This window comes from Rhamphochromis sp. 'chilingali' (genome assembly GCF_963969265.1).
Source record: "Rhamphochromis sp. 'chilingali' genome assembly, chromosome: 4".
In the NCBI taxonomy this organism is placed as follows: domain Eukaryota; kingdom Metazoa; phylum Chordata; class Actinopteri; order Cichliformes; family Cichlidae; genus Rhamphochromis; species Rhamphochromis sp. 'chilingali'.
Genome location: NC_137948.1, coordinates 39580126 through 39594795, shown reverse-complemented (window position 1 = coordinate 39594795; position 14670 = coordinate 39580126). Strand labels below are relative to the sequence as shown.

General features: G+C 43.6%; 1 protein-coding gene across 1 annotated transcript in view; it reads right to left on the bottom strand.

The window, feature by feature from the left end:
• LOC308395039 (uncharacterized protein) overlaps positions 1–14670 on the bottom strand; it is a gene marked incomplete at both ends in the record, with an annotated part of 40452 nt that overhangs the window by 14542 nt on the left and 11240 nt on the right. The window contains 13 exons of the mRNA XM_080879691.1: positions 1267–1523; positions 2001–2058; positions 2146–2227; positions 2428–2456; positions 4827–4836; positions 5085–5339; positions 5626–5883; positions 7231–7455; positions 7572–7904; positions 8042–8278; positions 8506–8838; positions 8956–9177; positions 9294–9629. Of these exons, the coding sequence (XP_080735817.1) occupies positions 1267–1523; positions 2001–2058; positions 2146–2227; positions 2428–2456; positions 4827–4836; positions 5085–5339; positions 5626–5883; positions 7231–7455; positions 7572–7904; positions 8042–8278; positions 8506–8838; positions 8956–9177; positions 9294–9629 (2635 nt within the window). The remainder of the gene's footprint in view (positions 1–1266; positions 1524–2000; positions 2059–2145; positions 2228–2427; positions 2457–4826; positions 4837–5084; positions 5340–5625; positions 5884–7230; positions 7456–7571; positions 7905–8041; positions 8279–8505; positions 8839–8955; positions 9178–9293; positions 9630–14670) is intronic.

The window sequence follows — 14670 nt, the reverse complement described above, 5'->3', positions numbered from 1 at the left end:
GAGGAGGCTCCAGTTACAGCAGTGCAAGTAAACAAACAATATATATAAGAAGAGTAAGAAAATAAATACACACTTTAGGACTAGGGGTAAAGGGATCAATAATCACACACAACCCGTCGAAAGGGGAGGGAGACCTGCTGCTTCCAAATAGAGCGCATTTCATTTATAATGTTGTAAATCCAAGCCCATTATTTATTCGTGATTTGAATCCTGGGTTGTGTGAAATCTCAGAAATGCACCCTAGACAAAGTGAATCTGTGAACTAAGGTGTAGATCTGTTAGATTATGTTGTGGTGATCCTCGGGTTGAGGGATGGGTGCTCATGCTGGAGTCCAAAATTAAAACCAATGGAAGATGGACAAGAAAACTTCAAATCCATCAGGTTCTCAGTTTAGAAAAAAGAGAAAAGAAGAGGAGAAACGAGCAAAAGATACAGGTAAGCAGATGTGTGAATGGATAATGGCAGGTCATCCTGAAACAATCAGAATCAGAATACTTTATTAACCCTAAGGAAATTATGTGGGTTACAGTTGCTCCAAGAAGAAATGGTAAAAATAGTAACAGTAACAGACTAAACTCCAAACAATACATTATGTTACAGATTTTAATATTAATTAGTCATTGTCAATTGTTGATTTGCCCTGTTCTCATTGTATGACGAATTATGATGGCTGTTTGGTAGCCGTTTGCATACTATGCATACTCTCTCTCTCTCTTCGTGTGTGTATACAACAGTACAACAGTTGTATACAACAGTTGTATACAATGTTAATGTACAATCCTTAATATGTTTTGTGTGTGTGTGTGTGTGGGGGGGGGGGGGGGGGGGGGGGGGCAGAGGGAGTGTTCGCCCAGGGCGCCAAACAGGCTAGGACCGGCACTGGCTCTAACATTTATAATAGTCCACTGTCCAAGGACACATTTGTTATATCTATTGCATCATTCTTTATCAAAATGCAAACACAGCCATAAGCAGCAGTATCTTCCTAAAAGCATTTAATATGTACACTGAGGACACACATTCATGTTCATACTCTACTTTTTCCTGACTGTGCTGTACAGTGCTGATGAATACTCTGCAGCCTGTTGATCTCTTAATCTGTAAAGGTAAACATGATGTCAATAAAACTCACAATATCAGTAACATTAAGTGTTTTCTTTTCTTAAGTTAGACCAAAGTTACACCAAAACTAAATAAATAATGCATTTACAAAATCAAAACAAAGAAATTATGGAAACATTCCCACAGAAACTAAGTGTCCTCACCTTTGGGTGCTGTTTAATCTGACCACAGTGTAGTCCACATCTGTTACTTCTTCATCCTTTTCTTTTCGTCTTTTGGTCTTAATGGGAAGAATGTTGTAGTAGTCGTGCTCTTCTGGCTTCTTTATGAAAGTTACACTGGAATAGCAAAGATCATCCTGGTGCTCCTCTGCTGCTCTACTCTGTGCTGGAGCTGAAGGGCCGTCACGCTTTGGACGTCCCCTTGGTGCAGGGTCAAACATGTAATAATATGAATTTTCCTGAAATGCAAGATAACCATAAAAGATGAAAAGTCATGGTTGGACCTCCCGCCCTCCCCTGCCATCTGAGCCACAGCCTCCCAAACATTGTATCTGTATTCCTGGAGAGGTTTATATCCCGAGCAAAGGAAGAGCAATTCCACCAACAACAGCATTAAACAAAAAAGTGTCATTTTCTCAACACATGAAAATTGATTACAATTAATCACTGTCTTAACTAAAGGTACCCACACACTGTGCAGTATTTTAAATCAATCATTACAAGCCGCACTGTGCAGTGTGGATCTCATAAACCTGGGTGGGACATGAAGTTTGAAGCATGTAAACTATACAAAGTCATCAAACTTCTGTACTATAGCAGCCAAATTTAAAACTTCCCACTGTGCGGTGTATGACAGCAGTATGCGACATATACATTAAAATTGTCTTTTTCAGGTTCATATATGTATACCTGCTACCTGACCTCTTCTTCCTTACCTCTGGTTTGTTGTCTGGCCTCTCTCTGGATGAATTTGTTTTGAAGCATCTTTTTCTTCTGTACAGAAGGATGAATGAACATTTTAATTAATTATATGAAATCAATAAAAAACATTGATTAAAACATTAAAACTGAACTGCTCACCTAATGAATATGATTCCAGAGATTACGATAGCCAGAAATAGAACAGCCATGGATGCAACTGCAGCTGTTTTTTCCCATGAGTCTAGGAAACCAAATTGAAACCAAATTGACCAAACTGAAAACTTGTTACTGCACTAAGAGATTAGGAGATGGACACAAAAGATCAAACTGATCGACCAAACTCTTCAAATTAACGACTCATTCTGAATCTAATTCTAACTCTAAACTGTAACAATACTAAAACCAACATTAGGACATTTTACAAATCCATTGTGCTATTATGTTGATTGTTCCTAATGCCAGGAGAACAACTGTTTGTGTGTTAAAATGTGCAGACCATGACCTTTAGTGAACTCGACCTCAACCGACTCAACACTAAATACAGAGAAAACAGAACAGTAAGACTTGTGGTTAGCATTAGCTAATGGGACTAAAGGGAGCCCACTTAATTTCATCTAAAAAGCTCCACAGCTGCAAGTATCAATTAAATTCTCTCTGACATATTTAGGACAATGACAGTGTCTTTTGTAACTGCTACACACTGATTACCATTGAACCTGAAAGTTTGCCCATGTCACACTGTACTTTAGAGGATTTCATTTACTCTCTTTCAGTTTGTATTTACAAAATGTCAAAAAAGACACAGATGACAAATGACAAAAAACACTACAGTTAAAGACATAATCATATTTCTAATTAAGAAAAACAGAGTTGGATATCCAACACTGGCAGCACTGACTATGGCTATGACAGCCAGAGGAAATAGATTTTCAAACATCAGATTGGAGAACAGTTAAAACATTTCATGCCACACTTTAACTTACTTGTGAAATGCTCTTTTGATCTCATTGTTGGTCATTATCATTATTTGGGTGTTTCGTGGAAAAATAATAATGTACAGGGAGTGCAGAATTATTAGGCAAGTTGTATTTTTGAGGAATAATTTTATTATTGAACAACAACCATGTTCTCAATGAACCCAAAAAACTCATTAATATCAAAGCTGAATGTTTTTGGAAGTAGTTTTTAGTTTGTTTTTAGTTTTAGCTATTTTAGGGGGATATCTGTGTGTGCAGGTGACTATTACTGTGCATAATTATTAGGCAACTTAACAAAAAACAAATATATACCCATTACAATTATTTATTTTTACCAGTGAAACCAATATAACATCTCCACATTCACAAATATACATTTCTGACATTCAAAAACAAAACAAAAACAAATCAGCGACCAATATAGCCACCTTTCTTTGCAAGGACACTCAAAAGCCTGCCATCCATGGATTCTGTCAGTGTTTTGATCTGTTCACCATCAACATTGCATGCAGCAGCAACCACAGCCTCCCAGACACTGTTCAGAGAGGTGTACTGTTTTCCCTCCTTGTAAATCTCACATTTGATGATGGACCACAGGTTCTCAATGGGGTTCAGATCAGGTGAACAAGGAGGCCATGTCATTAGTTTCTCTTCTTTTATACCCTTTCTTGCCAGCCACGCTGTGGAGTACTTGGATGCGTGTGATGGAGCATTGTCCTGCATGAAAATCATGTTTTTCTTGAAGGATGCAGACTTCTTCCTGTACCACTGCTTGAAAAAGGTGTCTTCCAGAAACTGGCAGTAGGACTGGGAGTTGAGCTTGACTCCATCCTCAACCCGAAAAGGCCCCACAAGCTCATCTTTGATGATACCAGCCCAAACCAGTACTCCACCTCCACCTTGCTGGCGTCTGAGTCGGACTGGAGCTCTCTGCCCTTTACCAATCCAGCCACGGGCCCATCCATCTGGCCCATCAAGACTCACTCTCATTTCATCAATCCATAAAACCTTAGAAAAACCGGTCTTGAGATATTTCTTGGCCCAGTCTTGACGTTTCAGCTTGTGTGTCTTGTTCAGTGGTGGTCGTCTTTCAGCCTTTCTTACCTTGGCCATGTCTCTGAGTATTGCACACCTTGTGCTTTTGGGCACTCCAGTGATGTTGCAGCTCTGAAATATGGCCAAACTGGTGGCAAGTGGCATCTTGGCAGCTGCACGCTTGACTTTTCTCAGTTCATGGGCAGTTATTTTGCGCCTTGGTTTTTCCACACGCTTCTCGCGACCCTGTTGACTATTTTGAATGAAACGCTTGATTGTTCGATGATCACGCTTCAGAAGCTTTGCAATTTTGAGACTGCTGCATCCCTCTGCAAGATATCTCACTATTTTTGACTTTTCTGAGCCTGTCAAGTCCTTCTTTTGACCCATTTTGCCAAAGGAAAGGACGTTGCCTAATAATTATGCACACCTGATATAGGGTGTTGATGTCATTAGACCACATCCCTTCTCATTACAGAGATGCACATCACCTAATATGCTTAATTGGTAGTAGGCTTTCAAGCCTATACAGCTTGGAGTAAGACAACATGCATGAAGAGGATGATGTGGACAAAATACTCATTTGCCTAATAATTCTGCACTTCCTGTATGAATGTCTCTCTCAGTGGTCTTTTGGGTGTGATATAATAATATAGGGTCTCACAAAAAAAAGTGAGTATGAGGTGAGTATATTGTTCATGATGATGACCATGAAGAGCATTACTGTTAAAAACGTCTTTGGCAGAAAACACTTGAGCCAACTGCAAAGCTTGAGGACATGATGACGGCTAACCCTAACGCAGTGAAGAGGTATTTTATTTATCTTACCTAACTGAGACTGGTAGTTCAAGAATGCCAGAATAAACTAGATAAACTGTTCTGTAACCGTAAGACAATGTGATGCTGTGGAAGAAATTATAATAATAAAAATGCAGCAAATATGTATTCATCTTTGGTGCTCAACCTAAAAATTGTCTACAAGTGGCACAAAATCTTTCTATAATTTTGATTATCCACACTTGATAGAGTCGATTATACAATCATAGCATTTTAATGTCAATATAAGAAAAGTCTGTCTTCCCTCACATTTCACATTGATAGAGATGACTTCAGATGAGTTTTTGCCCAGCTCATTCTCAGCAGTACAGCAATACTCTCCAGAGTCAGAAGACTGGATGGAGCTGAAGGTTAACTGCTGTTTTCTACTCATCAGTTTTTTGTCTTTGTACCAGGTGTAATTAGCTGCTGGGATAGCATCACTGCTACAGGTCAGAGTCACTGAACTGCCCTCCACTATCTCAGCAGAGGGACTCACTGACACAAAGGGAAGCTTTGGAGGATCTGTAAGAAATGTGGAAAAATTTATGCCAAATACATGCAGTAAACTGAAATTCAAATTTGGTGCTCTAGCTAACAAATGTGAAGAAATTTTATAAAATAATTTTCTTAAACTTTAAATATCCATTCATGATACAACAGATTTTCAAATCCTAGAGTTTCAATGTCATGATGCCTCTTTTCTGAATCTGAGATTATATATATATATATATATATATATATATATATATATATATATATATATATATATATATATATATATATATATATATATATATACTTGACTCACAATTTACTTTGATGGAGATGTATTCAATCATTGGCCATTTGCCCAGCTCTTTCTCAGCGGTACAGTAATACTCTCCAGAATCAGAAGACTGGATGGACCTGAAGTTGATTTGCTTTTCTTGGCTGATCTGTTTTTGTTCCTTGTACCAGGTGTATTTAGCCATTGGATTAGCATCACCAGTGCAGGCCAGAGTCACTAAACTGCCCTCCACTATCTCACCAGAGGGACTCACTGTCACAGAGGGAACCTCTGGAATGTCTAAAACAGAGAATATTAACATTAGATTATTAATTTTCATGAGTTGGCTTTAGAAATTAATTTGAATACATTTTGTATTCAGACCCCTGTGAGTAGAACACCAAGGGAACAGTACACCCTGCCCAGGACATGGTTACCATGGGCCCCACCCTGGAGCCAGGACCGAGGGCAAGCGTCTCGTGGCCGTGCCTTAGTCCATGGGCCTGGCTGGGCACAGCCCAAAAAAGGGACATGGGCCCATCCTCCTGCAGGCCCACACCCACAGGAAGCACTGTTGGGGTTGGGTGCATTGTGTGCCTTTGGGTCTGGGAACCTTTCCTGACTGTCATCTGCGCTTATGCGCCAAGTAGCATTTCAGAGCACCCAGCCTTCTAGGAGTCCCTGGGTGGGGTGCTGGAGGGTGCTCCTCCTGGGGACTCTATTTTCCTACTGAGAGACTTCAATGCTCAGTGGGCGTGATTGGGTGGCGTGATTTCCTTAAGTAGATATTTGTCAGAGTAAATTGTTAAATGTTGTCATTGTTGTACTTAAATTTGTAAACCGTGCCTTAAACTGCATGGTTAGATATTCGTCTGGTCCTCCCCTACACATCTGGGGAAGGTAATTAGCTGTAGCTGTCTAACTGCAGGCACATTCCATGTGAGATTCTGGGTTCCTTATCTTGTGAGGGATGTCCATCCCCGGCCATATAGGGGCTTGCCTATGCTTGCATATGGTGAACCATTAAAGTTAAGTGTGGGGAGATGACCTTTAGATAACTAGGGAATGTGGTTAAACAGCTGTAAGCATATATTGTGTGGCAGGAAGTCATGTACACAAGAAAGGCTGTATATTTGAAGTTGGCTAGGAAAAAGGTGAGGAGCGTTCAGCTCCAAGATCTTGGGTTCCGTCCAGCCTTCCGTTGCTAGCAAGTAAAACCCGGTTCCATCATTGTCTTGCTTTCGTCATGAGTAATGAGTCTCTGAACTAGCGGGTTTGCTGAAGCGCCAACCCAACAATATACCTCTTAAACCATACACATATATTGTTCAAGGTACTGTTGTCTTATTTGCTTTCATCACCACATGCCAGTCCACAGGTAGGAAATGATAGGAAACGATCTTTCATGTTCTCTTATCAGGATCAAACAAGTCTTCAGCACAAAGACTGTTATTTTGGACTTTGAGTACCTGCCTCTGATTCCTGAACCTGACTCTGCTCGCCTTTAAACTGTACAGCAAAACACTTGCAGAAATTAGATGGTTGAATAGTATTGTGAATTGTACTTAATATCTAATATTTTGGTTAACAAAAAAGCCAAAATTATAAAAATTATTCACCATGTTTATCACAGTAAAGTAAACTTACACACAGGATCTGAGCGATAATCTTCATGTCCTTTGAAAGCACAGGAGATGATGTCTCCAGGATTGAACAGATCTTGATAAGAACTTCGTTCAACCATAAGCTGCTTGTTTTTGAACCAGACGAAAGAAAGACGACCGGCTGGACTGCAGCTGCTTTCACACTTCAGCTCTGCCTCAGTCTGAGACTCATGGACTGATATTATTCTGCTCACCTTCACCTGCAGAGCTGAATATGACAACACAGCAGACACAAGACATTAAATACTAAAAACAATAAATACAACCATCAACACAACAGAAAAACTGAGCTGAATGAAATAATCAGTGTGTGTTGATCAGTACCTGTGAAAGTCAGAGTTGTTCCAGGTAAACTACTCTTCCATTCAAAGTCTTGTGTTTTGAATTTGAAGTGATACTCGGCTGAATCACTCTCTGTCAGGTCTCTGATTCTCAGAGTGGAGCGTCCTCTCTCTGTTTCAGTCACCTCAACACGACCTGCATACTGGGAGTCTTCTGTGAGGTCCTCAGATCCACGACCAGAACGGAGCCAGGATTTTGATTGGATTGGACTTTCATAACTGTTGTAAGTACAAGAAATGTCCACCGATGATCCTTTGACTGCACAGATTCTTCTGTTACTATAATTCACTCTGTTGCACCATCGACCATATGAACCTGAGAAAATTAGAATGAATAAAAAAAATATAATTTTTTTAAAAAACATATTTATTGACAAACCCCTGACATTAATTATTTTAACCTTTTGATTGATTAAAAGTTTTAATTCAGGTAATATCTCAAAGAAAACTTACAAACTAACGGAGAGTGAAAGTCTTCAAATCCTTTTAAAGCACATGAGTAGCTGTTTTTATAGTCATATGACCTTTGATATGGGTAGCTGTTTGAAGTGTCACGTGGCACGTCATAAGAAGAAGAGCTGGCTCCAATCACTTGTTGTCCATTTTTGTACCAGACATAAGATGAAACATAAGGATCACATCTGGTGACACAATCCAACTGTCGTCCATTGAACCCTCTGACCTGAACATCTTGACCAGTGGATAAGAAACAATAAATAAGATGTCAGTCACTCTCACACTGAAGGAGACAGTCAAATTCATAAGTTCTAAAATACATTTTTAACAAAGTAATATTTCTCTTAATGTTTATACGTGAAACGCTTTTAAAAGTTTAAACTGTAGTTTAAAAGCACAGTAGAACATACAGATAGAATATTAAGCTGATTAAATATCCATCAGTGTGTGTTGATCAGTACCTGTGACAGTCAGAGTTGTTCCAGGTAAACTACTCCTCCATTCAAATCTTTGTGTTTTGAATTTGAAGTGATACTCGGCTGAATCACTCTCTGTCAGGTCTCTGATTCTCAGAGTGGAGCGTCCTCTCTCTGTTTCAATCACCTCAACACGACCTGCATACTGGGAGTCTTCTGTGAGGTCCTCAGATCCACGACCAGAACGGAACCAGGACTTTGATTGGATTGGACTTTCATAACTGTTGTAAGTAGAAGAAATGTCCACTGATGAGCCTTTGACTGCACAGATTCTTCTGCTACTGTAATTCACTCTGTTGCATGAATCACCTTGGACACCTGAAACATAAAATGATTTTGAGGTCAGATTAAAGTAAGCAGTGATAGTGAGTTTGACTGTTTTTATTCAATTGTATGTAGTGACTCTACAAGATTGTTTTATGTTACTAAACTCACACACTGAAGGAGATGGGAAATCTTCATGACCTCTTACAGCACAGGAGTAGCTATCTGAAGGATTCAGATTGTCTGGATACCATTTCTGGTCTGACTGAGTAGAAATTTTCTGTCCATTTTTGTACCAGATGTAGGAGGGACGATCATGTAGTCGACAACTGCTCTGACAAGTCAGTGTTGCTGAGTCAGAATATGATGATGTGTCCACGTGTACCTGAATGGCTGATTATGTGAAGAAATAAAATCAAAGCAGAAACATAGACATCTATTATCCATATCCAAACACACACAGTCATGTTCATAACAATTTCTGACTGATGTGTAAAAAAAAAAGTTACCTGTGACATTCAGAGTGACTCCAGGTAAAACAGTAAAATCTTCCCAGTCTGTTTCAAACCTGAACTTGTACACAGCTGAGTCGCTCTCTCTCAGGTCTCTGATTGTCAGAGTGCAGCTCTTCCAATGAGAGCTGTATGAAAGTCGACCTGCATATGCTGGGTCTGTTTTCAGATCATACGGGTTATAATTATTCCCTTTAGTGAACCAAACTTTTTTTAACACAATTACTCTTGAAGGGTGTTTGAAGGAGCAGCCTATGTCCACTGTTGATCCTTTTACAGCACAGATCTGAGTAGAAGTGTAAGTCACTGCATAATCATTCTGACTCTGTACCACTGTAACACAGAACACATCAGAATGCAGTCAGATTAATGATAACAAACAACAGTCCTATCTGAAGTCGAGCAATTAAAGCAGGTAAAATAAGTATGGAAAACAAAACCAAATTTCTAAGTATAATATATTTCTAAAGGTGCTATTTACATGAAATTCTCACCAGATGTCAGTAACAAACCATCCAATCCACACATGCAAAGAAATCAAACCATAGATGCCCATAAATCAAGTTATGTGTAATAATGGGAAATGAAACAGGGAAAACGTATTGAACACTTAAAATATTGGAGCTGCAAAAAAGGCATGGAAAATCATGCCACCAGCTGAAAGTTGTCAGAAATTAGGAAACAATCCTGCCATTAAGTGCAAATTAATCTCAACTGGCCTATAAAAAGGTGTCACACCAGAAACATCTCATGAAGTGTGAAGGCAATAAGCTCTCATGGGGCTTTCACAACCTTATTGTTTAAAATCATTGTGATAGCATTGGTCACAGAAATTTTCTAAACTACTGACGGCTCCAGTGAGCACTGGTGGGGCCATAGTGTGGAAGTGGAAAGAACATCATTTTACTACAAACCGGCAATGATCAGATCCTCCCTGCTCAACCACCATTGCCTGTATGAACGCTCACCACGCAAGACTCAATTGCAGAAGAAAAGGCATGTTGAATTTAAAGTCTGCTGAACAACATTTAGACAAGCCTGTGAAATACTCAGAGAATATAGTCTGATCAGATGAGACCAAAATTGAACTCTTTTGATACCATAATACAAACAATGTTATGAGGTCAAAGGGCACTGCATATCAACCCAAAAGCGCCATACCAACAGTGAAGTTTGGAGGTGAGATCATCATGGTGTGGGGCTGTTTTTCAGCATACATCACTGGCACACTTCATACAATTGAAGGAAGGATGAATGGAAACTTGTACTGAAACAGTGTTGATGAAAATCTGCTGCTATCTATCAGGATGATGAGGATGAAATGAAGATCACCTGACCTGAACCCAAAATAAAATCTGCTGAAAGAACTAAAGTTCAGAGTTCGTAGAAGGAGCCCACAGAGTCATCAGGATCTGAAGAATGTTTGTGTGGAAAAATGGGCCCAAATTACACTTGAGCAATGCATGTGACTAGTTTCTCCATACAGGAGGCCTCTTGAAGCTGTGATCAGGGCTGGGTATCGATTTCAATTTCTATAAACGATTTTTTCTATAAACAATTTGATTCTGATTCACAAGTTCGATTTTATTCTGTTTTGACTCAGACGGTCAGAAATATTATAATTCTGATCATTTATCAGTATATATATCCATATTTTTATGTCTATGTATAAAAACAAAGCTGACAATTGTGAGACTTCATCAGAGGTGTGTTGTATCCACATACTATTGCATTTGTTCTGTAGATGCATTTACTAGAGGACGCTAGTGAGTATGTTGTTGTTGTGGTATTTGGGAAGAAGAAAAGATAATAAAAAAGGAATTCTCTCCGGTGATCCTCTGTTCCTACCTGCATGTGTGTGTAATGCCTGCTGAACAAACACCACACAACAAGTGGCGACGAGGATGGGATGAAGTTATGGCTCTGCTCTCTTTGCAACCCCGGGCTGTGTTCCTGGATTTTCCAGGCGAACCGAAAATTCAATTTGCTGCGTGGAAACAGTTGTTCGATAACTACTTGCTTGCGATCGGGGGTAATGACTTTGCTACGGAGAGAAAGAGGGCCCTGCTCATTCACTGCTTGGAGGAGGGACAACAAATCTATAGTGCCTTACCACTCACTCCGTAAAGGCTTTGGAAATGTACTTTTGTGGAGGTAAACACAGACGACACGAGAGCTCTCGATTAACGCTCCTCGTTTATTACTCATCACCACACAACTGAACACTTTTCCCTCCAAAACATAGCAACAACACTTCCTGAGAACTGGGTGTGAGTGGAGCCCTCCAGTGGTTCACCACACATGGTGAACCACTGGAGGTTCTGGACTAGGGTCATCCCCTAGTCCAGAACCCTTGCTTTAATCAAACGTCCAGAACGGCTGAACCGGGGAGGTGGAGAGCTGGCTGAGGGGAAACGAGCCTGAGGACCAGGCTGGCATGGGCGGCCAGGAGAAGCTGAAGATAGCTCGGGCCCCGCCAGGTGGGGGGTGCTCCCAGAGGAAGAAGCAGGGTTATCCAGTCCAGTGGAAGGCGGGGGGCCTGAGCCGGCACCAACTGATCACCCCGCAGCACATGTACCGGTTTAAGTCTGTCAATAGAAACAGTCTCCTGACGACCCCCAAAGTCCAAAAGGAAATGCTTCCGGCCCGGTTGAATAACCCTAAAGGGGCCGTCAGACAGTGGATGCAGCAGAGGCCTATGAGCGTCATGCCTGACGAAAACAAACTGCGAAGAGTCCAACGACCTCGGAACAAAGGTGTCGGGCAGACAATGGTGCACTGGGCCAGGAAGAGAAAACGAGTCTCTCGGGGGACGGAGAGACAGCACAGAGGAAGCGAAGCACCGGGGTGGGCTCTCGGGCAAGAATTCCCTGGGGACCCGGAGGGGCTGACCGAGGACAAGTTCAGCCGGGGAAACCCCGAGGTCTTCTTTAACCGCGCAGCGCAACCCCAGTAAAACCCATGGAAGGCGGTCTCACAGATGGCAACCCAGTTGCCATCTGTGAGAGAAGCACGGAACGCGGCCTTAAGCGACCGGTGGAAACGCTCACACAGCCCATTGGCCTGCGGGTGGTACGCAGTGGTTCGGTGGACCTTGACGCCCAGGCCGTCAGCCATGGCAGACCAAAGCTCGGAAACGAACTGGGGGCCCCTGTCTGAGGTGATGTCGGCGGGGGGACCGAAACGCGAAACCCACGTTGACAAAAATGCCCTGGCCACTGCTGCTGCTGTATTGACGCCAGAGGCACTGCCTCAGGCCAGCGGGTTGTGCGGTCCACCACAGTCAAAAGGTGCGTAAAACCTTGTGACTGCAGCAGGGGACCAACCAGATCCACATGCACATGATCAAAACGCCTCCCTGGAACGAGGAAGGATTCGAGGGGCGCCTGTGTGTGCCTATGGATCTTAGCGCGTTGGCATGGGATGCACGCTGCTGCCCAGTCTTTCACCGATTTACGAAGGCCTGGCCAAACAAACCTAGAGCTGACCAGCTTGACTGAGGCCCGGACGCCCGAATGAGAGAGGGCGTGTACGGAGTCGAAAACGCGATGACGCCACGAAAGCGGAACTACAGGGCGTGGTCAGCTGGTGGAATCGTCACAAAGCAGGCTAGGTCCGCCGTTCCACACGGGGCTGTCCTCCAGTACAAGGCCCGTTTACTCAGACCGAAGGGCAAGGACGTCCGGGTCCGCCCGTTGGTCAGCGGCCATAGCGTCAAAGTCTATGCCAACATAAACGGGAGAAACCAGTGCGCGGGACTTACCAGCCACGTGCTGAATGTCAGTTGTGAACTCGGAAATGGCGCTGGAAAACCTGACGCAAAACCAGCTGTCAGAACAGCTGGCCACCAATATATCGTCAAGGTACACGAAGACGAAAGGCAGCCCGTGCAAGACAGAGTCCATCAACTGCTGAAAAGTCTGGGCGGCGCCTTTCAGGCCGAATGGCATGCGCAAAGATTCAAACAGGCCGAAAGGGGTAATAACGGCAGTTTTGGGGACGTCTTCGGCGCGCACGGGAACCTGATGATACCCCCGCACCAAGTCAATTTTAGAAAAAATCGAGGTGCCAGCGAGGTGGGCGGAAAAATCCTGTATGTGGGGAATGGGGTAACGGTCGTTCTCCGTGACATTATTCAAACGGCGAAAATCCCCACACGGCCGCCACCGACTGTCGGACTTGGGCACCATGAGAGGCCCAGGCACTATTCGAGCGCTGCAGAATGCTGAGGCGCTCCATAGCGGCAAACTCTTCCTGAGCGACGGAGAGTTTCGCGGGGTCGAGGCGGCGTGCACGTGCAAACACCGGGGGACCGACCGTTGGAATATAATGTTCAACCCCGTGCTTCGTTGCCGTGTTCGAGAAATTAGGAACAGTCAGTGAAGGGAACTCCAAGAGCAAACGCTGAAAAAGATTCCCCGAAGTCACCAAATTAGCCCGATTCAGGGGCCCGATGGCGCAAGTGAAACAGGGTACTGAAGAAAAAGACTGGGCATCGATTAAGCGTCTGTTAGCGACATCGACCAGCAGTCCGTGGGCACAAAGAAAATCAGCGCCCAAAATAGATACAGAGCTAGCAGCAACAACAAAGGTCCATTAGAAATCCCGACCATGAAAACAAACAGTCACGAACCTTTCCCCGAACGTTGCGATGGGAGAGCCATTAGCCGCAATAAGCTGTGGTCCGCAGCCCGCTGCTAAACTGTCGGCGCCGGACGGGGAAAGGAGGCTCTTCTGGGAGCCAGAGTCGACCAGGAAACGTCTCCCGGAGCACGAGTCTTCTATGAAGAGCAGTTTTTCTTTGTCACCAGCGGTTGCGGCCGCTACAGCACGCTGTCGAGGCCCGTGTCCCAGGGTCGGAAAAGCACAAGGCTGCAAGCAGCGGCGCGCTCTGGGGCCAAAACGCAGATGGTAGAAACAGAGGTCCCGTCCGCGGTGTCGCTGTGCCGCGATCATTGCCGTCAGCGAAGGAGCGGACACGTTAGGGCAGGTCAGCGGGGAAGTGGAAGGCGCCGCCGGCGAGGCTGGAACTAGGTCGTGATCGTGGAAAGTGCGGGTAGCCAAGAGAATACGATCCGCGTCCTCAGCCAGGGAGCGATAATCCTTCGTGCCCAGAAGCGGAGAGTTGGCGAGGCCGGCTCTCACGGCCGCCGGCAGCTGTCGGAGGAAGATGTGGGCGAACAGGAATCCCCCTTCGTCTGGACCGAGAAAGGACAGCATGCGCTCCATCAGTTCAAGAGCCGTACCGCCACCCAGGCCTGAGAGGGGCTTCTCGGCTCGCTCTGAGAGGAGCTTCTCGGGTCGCTCTGCGTCGGAGAGGGCATAGCGCTGAAGAAGCAGCTCCTTAAGGGCGGCGTACTTCCCTCGGGCGGGT